Below are 24307 nucleotides of genomic sequence, written 5' to 3'. Positions count from 1 at the left end.
ACCCTGCAACTTCTTATTTTTGTTAAAAGCTTCTCCTCTGTGGTCACCCCTAGCCCTTTTGTGCCTTTTCATTGGCATTTGCAAGCAAATTTGCTTTAACTCCTCAAAGACTTGCATTTATATTGCTGGATTTACATTATCCAGTAGCTTGCATAGGAGGATTTAGGTAATAGGTAGTTCGGAGCAAGGTGGCATCTTGTGTGACTTACGGTGTTCCATCCCAATACATTTTGTGCACAGTTGTGCATTTTAGTTGTTTTAAAATTTCTGTTTTCTTTACTTGTACTAAAATGTTTTTTTTTTGCTAGCTATGTTGCATAAATTGGAGATGAATGGGCCTTGACAGGGCCTTTTTATCAGATATATTTTTATTCAATAGTTTTATTAAAAATTTTTAGCAATACAGTAAATTGGAAACAACCCACACAACCCTGCCGCCAAATGTCTTCTAAATACAGACTGGGCCATGTGTACAGCTTTCACTGCCCAAGGCACTAAAAATGCTACAAATGAAATTCAAATGTATTCAGGAAATACTAAGAAAAGTAACTGCACAAAAACGTAAAAAATATCCTGTGCTTTATTCTTCCTGGCTGCAATACAACTGGCTGCAGCAGAAGCCTTTCTGCAGTAACTTATCTGTAGCAGGACATAACATTGAGACCAGGGGGCAGTCCTTACATCACCTGTCTGATCTCAGATTGATTTGCACGGACGTCTGAATGCGCACATTGGCCAATAAATGTCACAATGTGCTCAGTTCAGGTCATCATAACCATAATTGCGAAGTTATAATAAAGCAGAAGATCAAAAAGAACCAATAAAATTATAATCGCCTTTTGATTTTCATTAGTTCTGTAGACACTGTTACTATATAGTAACATGTAACACCGCGGTGGAGCTACTGAAGTAACACATCCATTCAGTAACTAATACTACCGTACTTTTGCTAAATAAAATGTTTGCTATTCTGGTTGTGCTAAGCAGGGCTGTGGAGTCGATAAGCCAAACCTCTAAAAAAGTCTGACATATTCTGGACTCAACAACTCCGACCCCACAGCACTGGTCACTACTGAGCATGTACATAAAGTGCACCACAGATTCATCTCAGCTACGACTCCACAGCACTGGCCACTACTGAGCATGTACATAAAGTGCACCACAGATTCATCTCTGCTATGACTCCACAGCACTGGTCACTACTGAGCATGTACATAAAGGGCAGCACAGATTCATCTCAGCTACGACTCCACAGCACTGGTCACTACTGAGCATGTACATAAAGTGCACCACAGATTCATCTCAGCTACGACTCCACAGCACTGGTCACTACTGAGCATGTACATAAAGTGCAGCACAGATTCATCTCACCACCGACCCCACAGCACTGGTCACTACTGAGCATGTACATAAAGTGCACCACAGATTCATCTCAGCTACGACTCCACAGCACTGGTCACTACTGAGCATGTACATAAAGTGCAGCACAGATTCATCTCACCACCGACCCCACAGCACTGGTCACTACTGAGCATGTACATAAAGTGCAGCACAGATTCATCTCACCACCAACCCCACAGCACTGGTCACTACTGAGCATGTACATAAAGTGCAGCACAGATTCATCTCACCACCGACCCCACAGCACTGGTCACTACTGAGCATGTACATAAAGTGCACCACAGATTCATCTCAGCTACGACTCCACAGCACTGGTCACTACTGAGCATGTACATAAAGTGCAGCACAGATTCATCTCACCACCGACCCCACAGCACTGGTCACTACTGAGCATGTACATAAAGTGCAGCACAGATTCATCTCACCACCGACCCCACAGCACTGGTCACTACTGAGCATGTACATAAAGTGCAGCACAGATTCATCTCCACTACGACTCCACAGCACTGGTCACTACTGAGCATGTACATAAAGTGCACCACAGATTCATCTCAGCTACGACTCCACAGCACTGGCCACTACTGAGCATGTACATAAAGTGCAGCACAGATTCATCTCAGCTACGACTCCACAGCACTGGTCATTACTGAGCATGTACATAAAGTGCAGCACAGATTCATCTCCACTACGACTCCACAGCACTGGTCACTACTGAGCATGTACATAAAGTGCAGCACAGATTCATCTCAGCTATGACTCCACGGCACTGGTCACTACTGAGCATGTACATAAAGTGCAGCACAGATTCATCTCAGCTATGACTCCACAGCACTGGTCACTACTGAGCATGTACATAAAGTGCAGCACAGATTTATCTCAGCTATGACTCCACAGCACTGGTCATTACTGAGCATGTACATAAAGTGCAGCACAGATTCATCTCAGCTATGACTCCACAGCACTGGTCACTACTGAGCATGTACATAAAGTGCACCACAGATTCATGTCACTTCTGACCCCACAGCACTGGTCACTACTGAGCATGTACATAAAGGGCAGCACAGATTCATCTCATCTACGACCCCACAGCACTGGTCACTACTGAGCATGTACATAAAGGGCAGCACAGATTCATCTCAGCTATGACTCCACAGCACTGGTCACTACTGAGCATGTACATAAAGTGCACCACAGATTCATCTCAGCTAAAAGCCCAGATTCTTAGATCAGGAGCAGAACAGACATTTTATACTCAAATCTCTGACTCCACCAAAATGGACACAAACTCCACAGCCCTGAAGTGGCCCAAAATGCTGTCCTTCACAAAAGTAGCATTGTTCTATGGCTTACTGTGCCAGCTTTCTGCCTGCTGCCAAAAATATTGTTCTACTCAAATAAGAGTATCCCCAAATGAAATGCAAAAGTGTCCACAAAAATAATTATGTATCTATTTTATCTAAATCAAGTGAACATTAAGGCTATGTGCACACGTAGATTTTGGTCTTGTGGATTTTTCTGCGCGGATTTCTAAAAATCCGCAGGTAAAATCTCAGGTCAAAAGACCTGCAGTTTACCTGCGGTTTAGTCCTGTGGTTTCACACCTCTACAATGGAGAAGGTGTGAAACCGCAGCGGAATCCGCACAAAGAATTGACATGCTGCGGATTTGAACCCACAGCAAATTCGCGCAGAAAATTCTGCAGCATGTGCACAGCGCTTTTCAGATTACCATTGAAAACAACGGTACTGTACGACGCAGCAGAAACTGCTGCGGACCCGCAGAGCCTGAAACGCTGCAAATCCGCAGCAGAATCCGCACCGTGTGCACATAGCCTGAAATACTGTCACACGCCCAGTAACACACAGTAAATAGCTCTGTCACTTCACCCTTTGCACCTAAATATCGCTGGCAGATCCCAGTGAGTGTTTGGGGTTTTCTACTCTGTATCTTCATCAGGGACATCCCTTTACTTTCTCAGAACCTATTTCAGTACTCATGGAATATATGGCGTTTCTGTACCTTCATTTACATCATCATTCGCTTATTAAGTAGAGCACCCACTGGTGCCTACACATTGAATGGGAATATATACCAATATAAAGGCTTAATTCAACGGCACTTCCATAAATGCATCATATCCGAAACAAAAATAGGAAGCTTATGTCAAATTGTGTGTGTGTATGTAAGTGTGTGTGTGTGTGTATGATATATATATATATATATATATATATATATATATATATATATATATATATATATATATATATATATATATATATATATATATATATATATATATATATATATATAAAGAAAATTTTATAAGAAACGTTTTAGTGTTACATATTTACTATTTTTTTTTCTACTAGATTTTGGCATTTTCCAGGTTCCCTTGTCCGTGTTGCTGGAGCTAGATCAGAGGAAAAATCCAGGCACCAAAGTCCCACTCATCTTTCAAAGTGTAGGTTCTCTTTTGCTCCTTGCTAATTCATTGTAGTAAAAAAAAAAAAAAAAAAAGATGGTGATGTATTTTGTTACAGGGAACTTGTCATGTTGTAAATGCAGTCTGATGTGCAGACACAATGACATTTACAGCTGAGCAGAATAAATGGCTTTTCTGGAAAAGATCAACTTTTCTTTTGTTCATATGAATTGAGAACAAGAAACCTGGCACAACCTGTTGCTATTCTGGTTGCTTGTGTTAATCAATGGGTCCGCACCTTTGTACAGCAAGGACAGGATACTCACCGGAAAAAACACAACTTTGAAGTTGTTGATAAAAAGAAAAGGGTGGCAAACACCGTTTTTGTAATAAGACTTATTTCATATCTTTAAAAACATTGAGTCGCAGAGAAGTGTGGAGTGCAGGATGAACGGACGACTGCCGTTTTGCACTAACTGCGCTTCAACGGGACCCGTACAAGTTATACTGAAACTTGCCATAAAAATGTATATCAATTTGATCAATTTCTCCTGCTCTGTAACATTCTACCTGAGGATCAGATGCCATTTTCAACATGACAAATTGCTGTTAAAATTGAGCCCAAAATTTCAGTTATTGGTTGGCTAATATCAACATAAGGGGTGGATATATTATTGTAGCAACCTGTGCAGCCGATCAGGGTGTCAACTAGCACATCCAAAGCAGATGGAATTGTGCGTTATGAGGAGCAATTGGACTGTAAAGGAGCCCATATATTGTTCTTGCACAGGGGCCCACATCTGTCTGTGTCTGCCAGTGGTCAACATAGTCACATTAGAACATCTATCTGCTCTTTCCTTCCCTGACAATACTGTATATATGGTAATTAATAAATTAGACATCTAGAGAATACACAGCATACAGTATTATAAAGAGGACTTTTTAACCAAGTTTTATCAGACCAGCCAGGTTGCCAGATGCTCCTGAAGACAGATGACCAAGGAAAAATTAAAAAAAAAAAGAAAAAAAAGCGCCTGATCAGCAGCACATTTTCTTCATAATTCTTCTTTGACTGTTCAATTGTATTATAATCTGAACATTACAATTAATCATTAAGTATTCATCTCCTTTTCGCCTTCTGGTTAAATAATGGTGCAATGAGGATGTTGTAGGACTTATATATAAACAGGGCTACCACCAGGGATTTCTGGAACCCATATTGGAAAAATGTTGAGGCCCCTTTGAGACTCCGCCCAGGATTCACTCCATTTCTGCTTCCACCCCTCGAACCTTTCACAGTCCCATTGCCCACTCTTGGAAAAATATCTCTTCTACACCATGTCCTCACCAATCACACATTAACAGGTCCCAATGACCACCATATCACATGCATAGCTGTCAATTTTTGTTTTGGCCAAAAGATTCTTTAAGCCGCCACCATGGCAAAGTAGACTTTTTTTGGCAGGGCCATACTCTAATCTAACCTGTCAGCAGGATTTTGCTAAGTAAACTACAGACCATGTCAGGTTGATGCCATTACACTGAATAAATTAATACCTTGGTTGATGACATCTGCTAATGAGATTCTCATGCTTTGGAGCGGGACTTTATGTGGCTTTCTGCTCATCTGTATTGGCTTATGTCAGGTCACTGATCCATCACTGATCCTTCAGTGTCCTGCTCCTTATTTTACATACTGCATATCAAATTGTGTAGTTACAAAAAAAATTAATATTCATGAAAATGTTTGCGATAGATGCTACGGCACAAGCATCAGCATCATTTTGCTGAGTACAAAAAAAATTGGGTTTCATCAAAATGATGCCTACTGCGCCAACGCCATTTTGATTACTTTTTTTACACACAATACTATACGAATAAATCATAAATGTATATATGCATAGTAGCCATTGTATCATTCTACAGCGCAGGCGCCATTTTGATGATTATTTTTTTTGTAGCCACACAATGATATGCATATGTAAAATAAGGGGAAGGTTAATGAAGGATCAGTGACCTGTCATAACCCTTTACTGATGCATATGTAAGCAGAGCACCACATAAAGCCCTGCCCACAGGACCTCTCCACAGGTTGCTCCAAAGCACGAGAATCTCATTAATCTGAATTTGCAGTTTTCAGTTAAACAACAACCACAAGACTGATTTAATAAATTAAGGTATCATTTTAATCAGTATAATGGCGCCAATCTGACAGTGTCTGTAGGTTTCTGTGCAATTCCTACAAACAGGTTCCCTTTAAAATACCCAATACTCTTTTATGTATATTTTTATTTATTTTTCAGTTAGGGAATGTGTTGCATAAATTTTTTAAAATGACCAATAATACCACATGCAAGGAACAAATGCCGTCATACCATGGCCAGACCACATATTACCACCAGATACAAAGGTCAAATACCATCACACCATGGCCAGACCACATATTACCACCACATAGTGAGCGAATAATACCACATACAGGGAACAAACACTGCCACACCCATGACCAGACAACATATTGCCACCATATAGTAACTGAATAGTATAATACTGATAAAAAAACCTCAAAACTAATATTACCATAAGTGCCATATTACACAGAAGCTCTGTACATGTATAGTGTCGGTGTACAGGTAACACACTGACTCACCAGTGACATTATACACAGGAGCTCTGTAAATAGTGTCAGCAATTAGGTAATAAATACAGTGACCACCAGGGACATTACACACAGGAGCTTTTTACGTAGTATACAGTGTCACTGTACTGGTAATAGTGATCACCGGTGATGATATTCACAGGAGCTCTGTGTATACTATATAGTGTAAGTGTATACGTAACGCACTGACTTACCAGTGATATCTCTAGTTGAATATATTCATCTTCTCTTTGCTTCTTCATTCACTGCAGACCACCATCACTTCTTCCAGCCAGGACTTGTTTCTGCAGAAAATAAGTTATCAACAGCACAACTTCTACACTTCACCAGATGAAGAAAAAACAGTTCCATGACCCCCATTGAAAGCAGTATCTGCAAAATATAAAAATAAAAATGCATCACAGCAGTCATAATATCCCTTAATTAGTCCCAACAGTAATAATCTCCCACATCCTAGCACCTTCCTATAGGAACATGTCTCATTCCTGGCCCCATGTATTTCCATCCAGCCCCGTGTATCCTTATCTGGCTGCGGTCCAGCGTCTTCCTCTTTTTCAACCAATTTAGGAGTGGATGCCCTGGCGCATGACAGTGTGTCGTATACCGGCAATGTTTGCGCCAACGTCAGCTGCCGGTCTCTGATTGGCTGGCGGGTCCTGCACGGGAATAGATTTCAACTGAATATAAGACAGCCAGGGTGGTAGTTGTGGCAACAGACTGTATAGTTCCCACACCCTGGTGCCCCACAGATGAAATATAATGTCCCTTCTGCTGTATGTGCAGCGTGCGCAACAGTACTCTCACATATACTATCAGTCCCCTCAGCTTCTGTCAGTCCGTCTCCGTATCCACAAGCTCCACAAACCATTCCAGAGACCATGTCTTTTCTAAACAGTTCATCTTTGCTGAGCAGTGGGGTATCCATCACAAAAGCGGCATAGTGTGTACAGAGTGACATTTCTCAACCTTTCCCTGCTTTCTCGGCAACCTCTGTCTTTCTGGCAATCCCTGCCTCATTTCTGGCAATCCCTGCCTCGTTTCTGGCAATCTCTGTCTCGTTGAACAATCTCTGTCCCATCTGTGCCTTTAGGCCCACCAGCTCTCTGCCATTCCCCTAGTCCGGCTTTGAACTAAAGGGCAACAGGCTCGCCATCTCCGCTTCACCTAGTCCCTGCCGTAAGCTTCAGATCCTCCTCAGAACGGTTCTGTTTAAGCTGGTGACAGCCTGCACGACACTCAGCCTGGGGCCCCTTCTTGCCGAAGCAACTCTATTCCCATGGCTGTCAGACTGTCTCTACTCACTCCTATATCTGCTTTCACTCTTGCCCTGGGCAAGGTTGCCCGGGCTCTGCTCACTAACCAGGAATTGCCTGCACTATATCCCCACTGTTCTGCACTATACTACACTGTAAACTCCTTGTCTGGGAAAACCCCTGTGCTGACTAAACCTAAGCTAATACACCTATTCTTTATCTCTAGTATGCCACTTCTATTCTAATCCCACTATTGTCCTATACTACCTTCTATTCTATCCCTAAGCTTATGAACAGTACATGCACAATACAGCAACATTGCTGGAACACATTAACATTGGTAAACAACAAGGTACTGCACATAATCCATGAGAACAGTTTCCAAAGAGGGGAGGCATGTGACGACCTCGGTCACCTCCTTATATGAACGCGAGTCCGGGAACGCACATTTAGTTACTCAGCGAACTGCCGAATCCTGGCTTTGTGGTCCGGTGAGGAGGGGGACCCCATAAGCCACTAAGGGCTGTAATTCCCTCATGGTGGCCCTGTTTATAAGCCATCAAATTGCTTAATGCTAAAATAAAAGTTTATCATTTCTCACAACTATAATGATTTTTTTTTCTTTTGTAGCTGATTGAACAAATAGAGAAAGGAGGCCTGGAAACAGAAGGCGTTCTAAGGATACCTGGAGTGGTTTCGCGGATTAAAGTAACTTTCATATATTCCTATGTTTCCATATGCCAATATGTTTTTCTTTATTTTACTAAATAGTTTTATGTAGGTTACACACATGATCCTCCCTCATAAATAGGAGGTTTCATTCTCAAACCTTTGCAAATGCTATCAGTTTGTGATTGGTTAAAGTCCAATCTTCGGGAACCTCATCTGTCAGCAGGATTTTATACCCAAACTATTTACCATATATGCTCTTATGGCTCTTTTAAACACAAGTCCAGTAATACCTTTATATGGCCAATCTGTTTCTACGTTACTGTGAAATTGGTGCTTGAATTGATATACTAATGAGGCTGAGGATCTGAAGCTTCTGTCACTCCAGCTCTATTACCTGCCCTGCGCCGCCTCCTCCTTGACTGAGAACTCTTGTGCATGAAGTCATACAGCACAGAGGTTGTTAATCAAGCTGGAGGAGGCAGTTCTAGGAAGGGCCTTGATCTGGAGTGACAGATGCTTCAGATATAAAGGATCATTTGCATATGAATACAAATGTCAGTTTCTCACTAATGAAGGAATGGGCTGGCCATAGCGAGGTATATCTGGACTAGTCTTTGGAAGAGCTTCATGTGCATAATTTGAGGAGTGAAATCCTGCTGACATGTTCCTTTTTTTTTTTACAGTATCCAACTTGCTTACTTAATGTTAGCGCACCTAAGCATTCTATAAACATAGAGACACAAAGTTCTGTACTGGAACTGTGTGCAAAAAACTATATGGACACCTTGCAAAATTGTTTGATTCATTCAGTTTGTATGAGACAGGAGTATAAAAAATGCAGCGCAGAAAATGTACAATTGCCAAAGATTATTACATTATTGTGTCTATGCATTATGTTATGTCTATTGTATTCAGCTCGGGTTTTTTCTTGTTGTGGAATACAGTAGATTTTCAGCTGTAATTACATACTATGTAGTTCTTTTTCATTAATGTTAAACAGATAAAGCATGTTATAGGATATTATATACACCATAGTTGTGGAACAGTACTAACAGGAAATCTGACCTGCTGAACTACCTGAATAGACTTTTACTTTTTTAATTTAGCCCTGTATAGATGTAGCAAACCATTATTTGCTTTTTTACAATGTGTGTAATTTTGTTGGTTACTACGTGTTCAGAAATGTGTCTCTTTTCACAGTATAATAAAAAGTATTGAGCCGGGTGTGGCGCCTTAAATGGGACAGCATATGAAAGCTTCAGGTTCCTACTCTTAGTAGCCACATTGGCAGAAAAACTGGACATTCAAGCTATGGGCAGAATTTATCAAGCTTTGGTTTTCTACTTCGTAGCAAGAAAGATTTCTGGATTAGTATGCAACAAATTTATTAGGAGATACTGGTACCTTGATGAATTTGACACATTTAAAGGGGTATTCCAGAGAGAGAAATAAAATTGTACTGCCCCTACCCTTATAAACTATAAAAATGGGATGGAAGGTGCAGTTCTATTATCTTTAGAACATTTGTAATTCAGTTTGACAGGAGCTGCTCCTCACTGCTCACCCCTCCACTCTGGGACAATGTCACACAGTGTGTAGAGCTCTCTGCTGTGAGTTGCAATCAGTCCCAAAAAAGAGGAGCTGTGGCCACACACCCTGTAATCTACAGTTAAATGGCTATTGTTAGTAGACTGGCTATCATCATGTAGCTGCACACTGCTGTAATGCCCTAGACAGGAGGGATGAACAGTACAGAGCAGCTACTGTCACTCCAGCCCCCAATAATGTCTGAAGTCCTATGTAAGGGGCATGGCCTGATCCCTGCTAGTAGTCCTGCACTGAAGGAGACATTATCAGGGGGCTGGCTGTTACTACTAAAAGCCATGCCCCCTCCACGCCCCTCTTCTCAGGCTTGCTGTTACAGCATGAAGCTTTACACTGCTGTGTGATGTAACCTCCCAGAACATTATCTTCACTGTACCCAGTGAGGCTTACAATCTATAAGCCGCACGCTTATACAGGTCATTGACTTGGAAGATTTGCGCTACCGCTTTAGATTTGAAGAGTGCCTCTTTACATTGAAGTCTTCTTCTCATCTTCTTAATGGGCATAATTGCAAAGTGCTTGTAAAAGCAAGCAAGTTTACATTGTCCTTATTAAAGATTCTCTCCGTCCTAAAGAGTGGAGTGATGTTTGGTTACTGCTCGTTTCCTAGGTTTCTAACCACTACTGATGTGTAGCAGCAGAGGCAAAAGCACTGATCTGAAGTTGGCCAAATGTTGGAGAGCAGCGTTAGCTCTTTATCTGACCAGCTTTAATGCACCTGCGTTAATCCAGTGCTGTCGCAGCCTAGGTTCCTCTACTTGTACCTTACGGACCATTAGTACAAAGATATCACTGGTTTTAACGATCAATAGAGCGGGAGCGCACTGTCTCCAGCCTACAGATAGGCTGAGGACTGGGGAACATGAACTAGAACATGAAACAACGCCGATAAAAGGGTTACTGATGGGGATTTATACAGCACATATAAATTCTTATCATACTTGTCCATCAAATCTAATCAGATTAAACAGAGCTGCAATCTGATAAATAAGGCAGCAGCGATAAGCAGCAGCCTGAGCATGTGCGGGAGATGGGCTCAGGATATTTTTTATTACATGTACAGCTGGAAGCTGCAGTCAATGATCATACATTTGCCCAAAGCAAGGAAGAAAGCTGCCAATACAAACCTATAAATAGCAGATAAGCATCACCCAGGGGGTAGAGGTTTAAGTATAATCTTTTAGATCTGAACGGAGCTTCCTCTTTAAAACCCACAATATTCTGCAGGAAATTGTGCAAACCACAGCTTCCTAAATATTTGCACTGCAGTTAAAAACCTAAAATGCAGAATACTTATAAATATTGAAATAATAACCTATGATTGTTTTGCAGTCTCTATGTTTAGAATTAGAAGCCAAGTTTAATGAGGGAACATTCAACTGGGATACAGTGAAGCAGCACGACGCAGCCAGCCTCCTAAAGTTTCTCATCCGAGAGCTCCCTCTGCCACTGCTGACGGTGGAATACATGAAAGCTTTCCATTCTGTGCAGCGTAAGATAATTTTTATAGTTTGACTAAATATGGTGCCTGACCGGTTCAGCTGCTTGGGAGATGACATGGCTGGCGCAGTCGTCATTTTATGTAGAGGAATTATGTCCCGCATATTAAATAGAAGTATTGTATGAAAGGACTTCTATTCTGACTATAATGAAGCCACTGAACGCTGGCGCTGACCTCCAGAATGCTAGTTTTGCCATTTATTGCTGTGCATGACATGGTGACATTGATTACATCATTACTAGAGAATAAGTTCATTTACACGCTGTGTCTTGGGCTTTTATGATTACTTACACTATTAAACATATGATAACAGATTGAGTCTTTATCAGAATTAAGTGCTCTAGTTCCTTGGTGTCAGCCAAACAAGTCTAGTAGATTTTGACCTACAAAATGCTTGTTCGTTGGGTGATTTAATCTCTTAATGGCCACGGTCTGCAGGTGTAAAAGAACCTTCAAGGGGTATTCTCAAATTCGGCAGTTATTCCTTACCCATATCATAGGAGATATGCCAAAACACTAGTCGGGTCCGGCCATTGGGACCCCCAGTGATCTTGAGAACCAGGGGTTCTCCAGACACCTGTGTGAATGGAGTGGTGGACGATTAATTCTTAGATAGCCAAGCGCTGTTATTTGCTGGTCTTCGGCACTCCTATAGGAATGAATAGAGCAGCGTTGCACATGATAGACTACCGCCCCATGCACATTGGTTCTTAATTCTCGGGTTGGTAGCAGTGACAGCATTGATTGGGAAGTTATACCTTGCCCAACGAATAGAGGCGCTTTGTAGACTGTAAGCCAGTGAGGGAAGGGTCCTCCGCTGTACCAGTCTGTTGATTATTTATGTCTGTACCCTTCACGTGTACACCACTATGAAATTAACGATGCTCTAAAAATAAGTTCATTTATTAACTAAGTGATTGCAAGCTTGTTTATACAAGCCAATGAATGTGCAAGCGTTCTAATGAGCATTCCTTCTCGCATATCGACACGTGTACATGATCTTTACTTTGTGACATGTTGCATTTACCTATACTGGGGTGATGTGAATATCCATATGGACTAATGATTGCTAGGCTATAAAGCAGAGGTCTGCGAATCTCTTTGAAGCTGGACTGGCAATTTGCTGATAGCCAAGAATAAGGATAGCAGCTTAGTAAAAGTCAAGTGCAATATCTCTCTAATTATACATGGGTGATAAGGGTATCCATGTTGGAATTGCTTGTTTATGGTTCAAGGATCTCCTTGGATTATACTTAACTAATAAACAGTTTTGTAAAACTATATTAATATAGTGTATTATGACACAACTTTAATAGAAAGTCTGTGGCTCTGTATTCTGTGCTCTGTCTGCACACTCAGGCAGGCGGTAAACACTTTGGCCTCTGAGCTGTGTACTTTGGAGCAGTTTTTTGAGCAATCGGATGGGGTCTCGGCAATCAGACCCCCACTGATCTGTAATGACAGTAGAATGATGTACCACAGTTTACTTACACTTTAAGCTTTACATGTTTTCTACTTTAGATCTTCGAAGTAAAAGACATCGTCTACAAGCTCTGAATCTCCTGGTCATTCTCCTGCCTGATGTACACCGTGATACTCTAAAGGTCAGTTTTTTTCTCCGCAATATACACAGTAATTTCACAATTGAATGTTCAAATTGTCTCTTCAGAGGAAGAGGACTAGAGCTCCAATGCCACCTATTGGAATTAGCAACCATACAAGTCATATTGAGCCTTTAATCCCTTTTACGACGTTGGGCGTAATAGTACACCCACATCGGAATCCCTCCCTTTGATGTTTGCTCAGGCGCTAAGCCCACATCTTTCTCAGCACGTCAGTTGTTTTGAACAGCTGACATGTACCTCTAACAGGCGCGGGTGGTATTGCGATCCACCCGCAGCTGTTAACCTGTGTGAATGTGACAGCGGCATTTAACTCGACCTTACCATAAGCGTGTCAGAAATCCTGGCCATCAGTGACACTGTTAAGTGATTGTGGGCCACCAAAGGGCTGGCTTGACAATCAGAGGTCTCCAGCAGACCTCTATGGTTGTTATAGCCGGATTGCTATGAGCAATAGCAAGTGAGCATTTCTGCTAAACACAGGCGTGTAACAGAGGCGGCCAGACAACTGCAGCTTTCTAGTCTCCTATGGAAGTGTGCAAAAAAAAAAAAAAAAAAAAGGTTTTTAAAAAGATATAAAAGTTCAAATCACCCTCCCCTTCTCCCCATTCAAAATAAAACAAAAAAATCAAACATACATATATTTAGTATCGCCGCATTCAGAATCTCCCGATCTATCATTAAATAAAAAGGATTAACCTGATTGCTAAATGGCGTAACGATAAAAAAAATTTGAAACTTCAGAATCACATTTTTTTGGTCGCCGCTACATTGCAATAAAATACAAAGATGGGCGATCAAAAGATCGTATCGACACCAGTTTGGTATCAATAAAAACGTTAGCAAGAAATAAGCCCTCACCCAACCCGAGATTACAAAAACTGGAGACGCTGCAGGTCTTGGATAATGGCACCATTTATTTTTTTTTGGTGTTTATGAACTCTTAATGACCTGTAGAATCATAATGGCAGGTCAGTTTTAGCATTTAATGAACAGAACATAAAAAAAACAGTGGGATTGCAGTTTTTTTGCAATTTTTTTCCCCATTTTCCACTACATGACATGTTAAAACCAATGGTGGTGTTCAAAAGTACAACTTGTCCAGCAAAAAACAAGCCCTCACATGGCCATATTGACAGAAAAATGAAAAAGTTATGACTCTGGGAAGGAGAGCATAAAATGAAACCGCAAAATTGAAAATACCTCAGGTCATGAAGGGGTTAAGAAGCCTTGAAGGATCGCTACTTCCAATAGGTGGCACTAGAGTTCACATCCTTTTTCTCTCTGAAGAGACAGTTTAGGCTACTTTCACACTTGTGTTGCTTGGAGCTGCGTCGGGCAGCGCAAGGCCGCCGCTAAGCTCCGCCCACGGCCGCACCTCCTGTTAGCTCCTCCTATGGGTGCATGATGCTGCATGTGACCTGTGTACCCTATCTTTAGCATTGGGTACGCAGGCCGTGCGTAGGTATGCGTTTGCCGGCGCATGCGTCCTTTTGACGATGCTCCGACGTGCGCCAAACGCACCGTGTTGCATTTTGGTGCACTCGGCGCACCATCAAAAGGACGCATGTGCCTGCAAACGTATACCTGCGTACCCAATGCTAAAGATAGGGTACGCAGGTTGCATGCAGCGTCATGCACCCATAGGCGGAGCTAACAGTAGGAGGCGCGACCATGGGAGGAGCCTAGCGGCGGCCGTGTGCTGCCCGACACAGCTATAAGCAACACAAGTGTGAAAGTAGCCTTTCATATTTTATTTTCCAGAGGAGCATGCAAGGTGTTTTAAGTCTCCTCATACTGGCATGCCACACCTGGCTTTTCACTCTCCACAAGGTGAAACCTTACAACCTGCTTTTTTTATTGTCTGTACAAGTCCCCTCAAAAATGCAAAGTGCTGCGGAATATGTTGGAGCTGTAGAAATAAAATTATTATTACTATTACGGAATCTTAGTATTCATTTAAGAGATGTAACACCTAATAATAATAATAATAATAATAATAATATTTATATAGCGCCAACATATTCCGCAGCACTTTACAGTTTAAAAGTTTCAAAACACAAGTCATAAGTAACGTTAACAATACAGTAATTTAAGTAAAGTAAGGCGACCCTGCTCGTGAGAGCTTATAATCTACAATGAGGTGGGGGAGATACAAAGTACAGGTGTGTATTTACAATGATGTATTTACCTACTGTGGATCTAATGAGCAGAACATAGCTTAACATAGAACCAAATTGTAGTTTAAATGTAATTTGGCACCAGATTTTTGCTGCCCCATCTGAGAGCAGCATTATGTAGGGACAGAGACCTTGATTCCAGCGATGAATTGTAAACGTGCCCAGAGTGGTAGCCATTGCCAAGGGACTCTGTTTCTGCTCCCCGGCACGCTACAGAAAAATGTAGCTTGACTCGGGCGTGTTTGATGCTGTTATTGTAGACACTCCACCACTCCTCTGGAGCTCCACACGATGCGTGGCCAAGATTCCCAGAGAATGGAGAACCAGTCCATAAACTCAAACTCGTCTTTACTAAGTGTTGTAAAATCACACAGCAGATAACAGGAATTATTATTGTTCTTTAAGCGACATAACACTGACCTGTTTCCAGCCGTCATCCTCAGCGGCACAGTTGATGAGACTTTTCACAGAGTTAGGGACTTTCAATCTTGCCAGCTTAAAATAACACTGTAGCTGCACCTTTCTGCGTTCCGGAACTTCAGCCCGCTTTTCAGGCACCACGTAAATGAAGGGCCTGTGGTTACCTCTTCTACTGTATGTGCCCCCAGCATCACTGACTTGTATCTTCTCGGACCCATAGCCCTCAAGACATGACTGACGCTTCCCGTTCCTGGAGGCCCTTAGGAACTCTCACAAAGTTTCTGATCAAACGTTACCTTCCCCAACTCACCTGCTCAGATTATTCTGCTGAAACAAATGGAAATACTTCCTGCCATTCCCTCCCGCACAGTTTATTTGGACCAGAGAGTCTCCTCACTTCTTTCCTTGTCTGGATGTAAAGTATTTTTCCTTTTTGTTTCAGGTTCTACTTGAATTCCTTCAAAGGATCGTTGATCACAGAGAACAAAATAAAATGACTCTGAAGAACGTAGCTATGATAATGGCACCAAATCTCTTTACCCTCCACACTTCTCCATTAAAAGCTCCGGATCAAGACGCTGTTACCAGTGCAGCCCAGACAGCTTCTGTTATGCTTTTCTTGATCAAGTACCAAAAGCTACTGTGGACGGTATGTAATAGAAGATCGGATCGAGCTGTATTACACGGTATATTGGTTAACTGGTTATGGAGGGCTGTGCAGTCATAATTGTGGCTGCCTTAATATGACCTTTTAGACCTGTCCTAGTGATCCTGCAAATTATGAAAATCTCATCCGTCTGTGGTTGGTTAAGCTAAAAATGTATTGATGTTTGACCGTTTATGTAAATTTAGTGCGTTATAGCTCTGAGCTCCAGATAAAGATACTTTTGTTAGTTTTGCAAGACATCATTTATCAATTAAATAAATTACTATATTGAAGGGACTCTGTCACCAAGTTTTTGCTATTTAAACTGAGAGCAACATAATGTAGGGGCAGAGACCCTGATTCCAGCGATATATCATTTACTGGTCTGCTTAGTGTAGATTTTATAAAATCATTGTTTTATCAGCAGGAGATAATCACTAGAGGACTACTTATTAGGCTGCTAGATAGTCCAACCACACCCTCACTTCTGATTAACAGCTTTCTGTATACACAGCTCAAAGGCAGAAAACTGGCAATCATTGGTGTGGGCGGGGTTATACAGAGCTCAGCGTTCAAAGAACTGCTAAATCTGCAGCAGATAAAACACTTTTATATCAAAACTGCAGCATCCAGTAAAGTACTGTATGTGATACATTGTTGTTATCGGGGTCTCTACAACACCATGCAGCAAAAATCTACTAGCTGATTCCCTTTAACCCCTTCCCGACATTGGATGTACTAGTATGTCCTGTTGATCGTGAGGGCACAGAATATTTGCCTGCACGATCGCTGCCTGGAGCACTACTTAAATTATAGCCAAGGCCCAGCTGCACAGCTAAGAGCGGTGCCCGCATGGCTCGCCAACCATTTAACCTTCTAAATGTCACATTCAGTAGTGATCGCAGTATTTAGAAAGCTAGGAGAGGGAGTTTCCTCTCTCGCCCAATCGGCACTCCCGTAATGTGATCATGGGGTCCGAACAAATAATAACTACCTGATCTGCCAGCTAGGGTGGCCTGTTAGACCATGCCAGCAGCGTTCTCTCATCAAAGAGGTGACAAAGTGAAAAAAAGTTTGAAACAATTGTAAAAATTTTTTATAAGAAATCTCAAAATTAAGACAAAAAAAACAATAAAGACAAAAATAAAGTAAAAAAGTGCACGTATTAACACAGTTAACCCATTCAGTGAAAACCATAAAAAGTGGCAAAAAATGCTTTTTCATCATACCTGCTGTGAGACAGTGACCTGTGTCACATGTAGGGGGCACTGTGTGTTCCCCCAAGATGTGCACGCAAGCGTATTGAGGCCAAGGGAGTGTATTGCAGTCACAGGCGTAGCTGTCGTTGCAATGCAGAATAAAAGTGAGTATGGGTCTTGGACATGCTGGTTGTCCAATGCAGATTTAGGGAAAACCTGCTCTGGGCTTTTGTGTTTTGAAACAGACTACCGATGGTAGTGGTGCAGTCCATTTTATTCCCGGCCCGGGTTTTTTATGTGGCCCACGGCCACAGATTCCAGTTAAAAATCCTGCAGTAAAGGGTTTGGGTGTGTCAGGGTCAGTGTTAGTTTGGTCTGGCAAGCTTGCAGAGCAGAAGACTCTGCAGACCTCTACCTGTGTGAGGCAACATAGGCCAGTGGAGCCAAACAGCTGAGGTAGCTGAAAGGTCTGGCGTACACAACGGTTCAGTCACCCACGGCAACCGGTCTCAGAGGTGGTCTGGCTGCAATCTGATGGACTATCTTGTTTCCCGGCTGTGATCCGGTTGATATTCTTTTGTTTTCTACTTTTTGAGTACTCTTGAACATTAAGGACTTTTGTTTTGGAACTTTACTGTGGTTACTGCCTGTCTATCATGCTGGACCAACACCGCTGCACTACACTACAAAAAAAAGTGGAATAAAAATGCAATCAAAAGGATGAATGTAAACCATGGTATAGCTGAAAATGTCATCTTGTGCTGCAAAAAACGAGTCACAGTACAGCTCCGTCAGCGAGCAGAGAAACAAAAAAGCTATAACTCTCAGAAAAAGGCCATGGAAAAACAATTTTTTTCTATGAAACTTGTTATTATGAAAATCATACTGATCAGAAGATTAAAGCTGTCTTTTCACTTTTACCACACAGTTAGCGGCATTATATAAAAAAAGCATTTTAGGTTTTTTTTTTTTGTGTTTTTTTTTTTTTAAATTTGCCTCCCAAAAATCGGAATAGAGGGAACAAAGTTGTCTAATCACTTACACCGCATGAGAAATGGCGTAAAAAATAAATAAAACCAATTCTAGAACTGCAGTTGATTTGTTCATTCTGCTTCCCAAAGATCGCGGTAAGGCTCTGCACATATTTATCCTATGCAGAGCGCTTACATTAGGGTTTTCGTGTAGATATCTTAAATGCGTGATTCAGAGAGACCCTCTGGCAGAAGATTTCCCTATAATGAGGCAGATGGAGGCACTGTGGATGCAGTCTGACCTGTGATCCAGCGGTGTCCATCTTTTTAAGCGGGTGTAAAAGCACGGTCAACCAGAGTTTTCTGTACCTCTGGAAAGGAAACCACAGAACAGAGGCCAGATGGAGTCCAGAGTAACTCTGTTGCCTCATTTATAGTGAATGGATCCCTTGGGGGTTTCATCTGACACGTCACTAAGAGATTTAGATGGAAACTCCAAAGTAAGTGCTCAGCATAGAGCGCCGGATATATGTGATCCCAAACATTATGTAAAATGTTCCTAAAAAAGGTTCAACTCAATCCACCAAAAAAGCAAGTCCGCACACTGGTCATCTGCTAACGGAAATATAGGAGGCTTTTACATTACTGGTAGCACAAAGGTTCCGGAAAAGCTTAATGGCTCCTTGCCCCTCAAAATAAAATTCATCAAATTCTGAGCTCCCAAATCCAAATGCCCCCCTCCCTTCTGATCCCCGGTGTGCATAAAACACATATAGCGTCCACATGTTTGGCATTTCTGTAGTGATGAGATCCTGCCTAACTTATTGGTGCATGTCTACATCAGGAACCGGTCAGTACATGGGCAGTTTGCAATTTTCATTTGGCAACATTCATTGCGGCTTGTTTCTGGAAAACACCCATGTAGTCAAAATTATCACTACACCTGTAAATAAATTTCCAAAGGGGTATAATTTCCAAGATGGAGTCAAATGATGAAGGGATTCTACTCTTCTAGCACCTAGGAGCTCTGTATATGGGGTCTACAGACTACTCTAGTAAAATCTGCGCTACAGGAGGCAAATAGCGCTCCGTCCCTCCTGAATCTCTCCATATGGCTAAGTAGAACTGTACAGCCACGTATGGAGCATTGCCACGGTCAGTAGAAATTGTGGAACAAATTAAGGTGCCATTTTTACCCACTTCTTGTGTGAAAACGTAAAATCTGGGGCTAAAACAATTTTTTTGTGGTAAAATTGTTTATTTTTTTTCAATGCCCGATGTTTTAAAATTCTGTGACACACCCATGATGTCAGTATGATCACTGCACATCTATATGAATTTTTAGAGATGTAGTTTGTAACAATGGTCTCACTTATGGGTGTTTCTATAGTTCTGGCAACTTGGGCTCTCCCAGTGTGTCACGGCACCTGCAAACCATAACCGTAAAATCTGCACTATAGTATGGCGCTCCTTCCCTTCTGAGCTTTGCACTGTGCCTCAAAAGTAGTATTCCCCTACAAATGGGGTATCTGCATACTCAGGAGAAATTGCACAACAAACTGTATGGTGCAATTTCTCCTGTTACCCTTGTGAATATAAAAAATTGGAGATGACATAACATTTTTGTGGGGAAAATATATATTTTTTTTTCACGGCTCAATTAGTGGAGAAAGTCTCTTTTCAACCTATATAACTATGTAACTTTTTAAGGGGATGCCATTAGTTCATGATTCTTGAGGTCTGACTTCTGAGACCCCCAATAATCCTGAAGATGGAGGGGACATAAAGCTAGTGTAGCACTCTGTTACCCTGAAGTTTCTCCTTGCACACTGGTCCATGCCCCCAATTGAGTGGGCCATCGATGCAGTTTCCTGCAGAGTTTCGTTGGCTGGGGCTAGTATAAAGGTAACAAAACACAGTAATGGGGGTGCTGCTCCACACCGGTCCTGTGATACCTTCTAGTCTCAGAGTTTGCAGGGATCCCAAAGGTCAGACCTATAATAATGTAATGGAATATTCTAGAGATGTGGCACCACTTCGAGATGAAGAATCCATTAGCTGTATTACAGACCTATATGTCATAGGTTATGTGCACAAGCCCTAATGGATAATGTGGGCTTCTTAAAAGACATTTTACACCTTGGTGACACTTGGTGCCAGTCAGTTTTAGAATTTGTACCATTTCATTGATTTTTTTTTTTAAACAGCTTTTGCAGCATTTCCCATATAAACTGGTCAGTGGATCACTGACTCTGAGTTGGCTGTAGTGATATCAATATATGTGTGTGCAAATAATATACACGCATATAGATCATGATGGTTTAAAGTTTTATTATTTATTTATTTATTTTTTTTTTTGCAGATCCCAACATTTCTCGTTGCACAAGTAAGGCACCAAAACCAGAAGAAAACTAAAGAAAGGGCTATGAAGCGACTTCTGAAAAGAATGGCATACGACAGAGAGAAGCCCGAGAAGACTGAAAGGAGTGCAGATGTAAGTCTTGACTGCACGGGGAGGTTTTTTTTCAGTATATATTGTTCTGCAAGCTAAAATTAACCCTTTATCATACAGTGACTTTCTAATAATTGCTGTCCTAGCCAGCGAATACGGATTCCTGCAAAGTGTGTCTTCGTTCGGGCTTGGACATGGGTCCTGCACCAATGGACCCCGCTGTATGACTTCCATTGCTGCAATATGCCACATGAAAAGTATGCTATGGCTTAATCAGTCTCAGTTTAACACTAATGTTTTAGACTGGGCATTCGAAAAGCTGGAGATTGTAGCGGGCTGCTGTTGGAATCTTGTTACTTACTTTAGTCATGTGCCCTCTAGTGGAAGAATTTAGAACTTTGCACGACACATTGGCTTTAACTATATATTCTATGAACTATATGTTCTTTTGGGTTTTTTAGCATGATAATTTCTATTACTGTAATTGTTTGATTACTTATTTTAAAGATGGGAGAATTAATTTCTATGCAGGGCATTAAACCCGAACATATGCTGCGCTTTAAAAATGTCTGTAGTGGGAAACTTTAAATTTGACTTGCCTTTTATTGGGTTGCTTATTTTCAGAGACTGTACTCTTTGTTCGATGTAATAGATTCTAATATATCTTTCTAACAATTTTAATTTTGTGACAAACTTCAAATTGACTGTACTCAAACAGTAAAAAGTACAGCTTTAGTTATAATTACACAGACAAATAAAACGCACAATAATACGTATAAAAATGGAAATAAACAAGGGCAGAAATGCCATAGTTGTAACTGTGTAGCCACAGAAGGACCCAAGAGGTTAAGGGGTTCACTTCCATCTCTAAAGCAGGTGGAATTGTGCATTATGATGAGCTATTGTATTGCAAGGGGCCCATGTTGGTTTTGCACAGGAGCCCTGTTCTTTCTGTGTCTGCCCCTGGAGATAATTATCATATTAATTTATGTGATAAGGGAAAAGGTTTTACATGCTACCATTCAATAGAATAACAACATTACTTGTCTAAAAAAGCTACAAAATAGTAGCGTGCACTCAATCTCCAAAGTGATATTATGTACTGTATATGAAATCGTTTAGTAAACCACAAGTGCATGAGTAGCTATAAGTACAATAATTGGATAATGTATATTCAGTGTTACATAGATCTGTAGTTGCTTTGGCTACTATTCTTAAATTAATACATTCATGATAAAGTACAACAGTAAATTAGTACATTCTGGAAATAGAAGAGTCCAGTACTTCCAAGTGAAGAATAAAGGGGGCTGCTATAAAGTATACAACAAAATCAAATAGTTGTAAGCAAATACTAGGTAGCAAACTACTGGATTCTAAAGATGGGAGAATTAATTTGCAGAGCTCTGATCCATTGGCCAGGTCCGTTATCTGTGACTGCTGAATGTGAGGCTTGAGACTCTCCTTACCTCTTGGGCTCTTCTTTTCATTAGGCAGACAGGTGCAACATCGTGAGTATGTAACGTGCCCAAACAAGTAGTCGTGGGCTTGTTGATAATCTCACTCTGGCACTCTACAGACAACATGTGTCTCTGTCCCGGAGTGCATCACACTTACTTCTGGCCTGCAGGCCTCCTTTGGCTCTCCAGGCTTTCCTCTTCTGGAACCTTGGCAGCAATCAATTCAGGGGACACAGGTTTTATAAAAACAATCAAACGGTTACTGGACAGTTGGGAGTCTTTACAAACAGGCATATAGAATAAGTTCCAATGGGTTGTCGGCTTTCTCACAGGTACCGGACACAACTTCTGCCCTAGTTTTCGATATTCTGCAGGTAGAGTGTCCCTCTTGCTATCTTCACTATCACTACAAAGTCTTCACCACTAGCCGTGCACCCAAATTGCAACACCTCCTGTTTCATAGAATCTGAGTCCCAGTCTCACCCAGCTCTCCTTGTAGCTTCACAAGCTCAGTGTGCCCAAGGGCCCCAACATCCATCTCTAGGTTCCCAAAGCAGGTAGACGGAATCACACAAAAGGGTATTTTTAGCAATCCATTTCCCTTATTATTATACCCACATTGTCCCTAGCAGTCCAATACATGTGACTGATGCTGTCACTTTACAGTACTGTCATTTCCTGAACTTGGTAGGTACTCTGTTCCCCTTCCCTAAATTGGGCCGGCCATTACAGTTAACCCTGCCTAGGCTAGACTGCATCCCCAGTGGTTGTTACTCTTGACAACATGTATGAATATAAAATACATTTAACCCCCTAGATTGTTAGGGAGCAGATCATCAGCTCCACAACTTCTACATGTGCATCATGCTGCAAAAGGACCTCACAAAAGCTCGGCTAATCAAAATACGAACAGAGGATGCTGGGAGGTAAGGAGATTCACAGGCATCCTGTCCAACAGTCACAGATTACTGACATGGCCGCCGATGGATAACTGACCCGGCTGATGGATGGAGTCCTGCAAATTTTTTCTCCCATCTCTATCATCTATATAATCCTAGCATAGGTATGCATCCTCTCGGCTGTAGCATCATCCAGGTTTCCATGTCTCCATCTACATGACAGCTCATCAATATACTGATGGGGGTATGTATGTATGTGTGTATATATATATATATATATATATATATATATATATATACACACACCCTGAGGGTATAGCCTCACCCACTCTGCATAATCACATTCACTGATATCCCACATCATCCCATCAGCCAGAGCCACCAGACTACTACCTATAATATCCCACATCATCCCATCAGAGCCACACGACTACTGCCCCTAATATCCCACATCATCCCGTCAGCCTGAGCTACCGAACTACTACCCCTAATATCCCACATCATCCCGTCAGCCATAGCCACCCGACTACTACCCCTAATATCCCACATCATCCCATCAGCCATAGCCACCCTACTACTACCCCTAATATCCCACATCATCCCATCAGAGCCACCCTACTACTACCCCTAATATCCCACATCATCCCATCAGAGCCACCCTACTACTACCCCTAATATCCCACATCATCCCATGAGAGCCACCAGACAACTACCCGTAATATCCCACATCATCCCATCAGCCAGAGCCACCAGACTACTACCCCTAATATCCCACATCATCCTGTGAGCCAGAGCTACCGGACTATTACCACTAATATCTCACATCTTCCTGTCAGAGCCACCAGACTACTACCCCCTAATATGCCACAGAATCCTGTAAGCCTGGGGTCAGAACCAGAGCGCAGAGTGGAATGGCCCTAACTTCCATCCCGGGGATCCCTTTAATAA

At 41.7% G+C, this 24307-nt stretch overlaps 1 protein-coding gene across 2 annotated transcripts in view; it reads left to right on the top strand.

Annotated features, from left to right (window-relative positions):
* Positions 1 to 24307, top strand: part of ARHGAP18 (Rho GTPase activating protein 18) — a 214712-nt gene that overhangs the window by 165484 nt on the left and 24921 nt on the right. For both annotated transcript variants that reach the window (XM_073575797.1, XM_073575796.1), the window contains exons 7-12: positions 3771 to 3862; positions 8366 to 8443; positions 11345 to 11504; positions 13035 to 13117; positions 16178 to 16384; positions 20914 to 21045. In XM_073575797.1, coding sequence (XP_073431898.1) covers positions 3771 to 3862; positions 8366 to 8443; positions 11345 to 11504; positions 13035 to 13117; positions 16178 to 16384; positions 20914 to 21045 — 752 coding nt within the window. The remainder of the gene's footprint in view (positions 1 to 3770; positions 3863 to 8365; positions 8444 to 11344; positions 11505 to 13034; positions 13118 to 16177; positions 16385 to 20913; positions 21046 to 24307) is intronic.

Source organism: Dendrobates tinctorius, unplaced genomic scaffold, assembly GCF_039654945.1.
Source record: "Dendrobates tinctorius isolate UK_male_01 unplaced genomic scaffold, ASM3965494v1 ptg000046l, whole genome shotgun sequence".
In the NCBI taxonomy this organism is placed as follows: domain Eukaryota; kingdom Metazoa; phylum Chordata; class Amphibia; order Anura; family Dendrobatidae; genus Dendrobates; species Dendrobates tinctorius.
The sequence above is the reverse complement of the archived record's forward strand: the minus strand, read 5'-3'. Positions and strand labels throughout refer to the sequence as shown.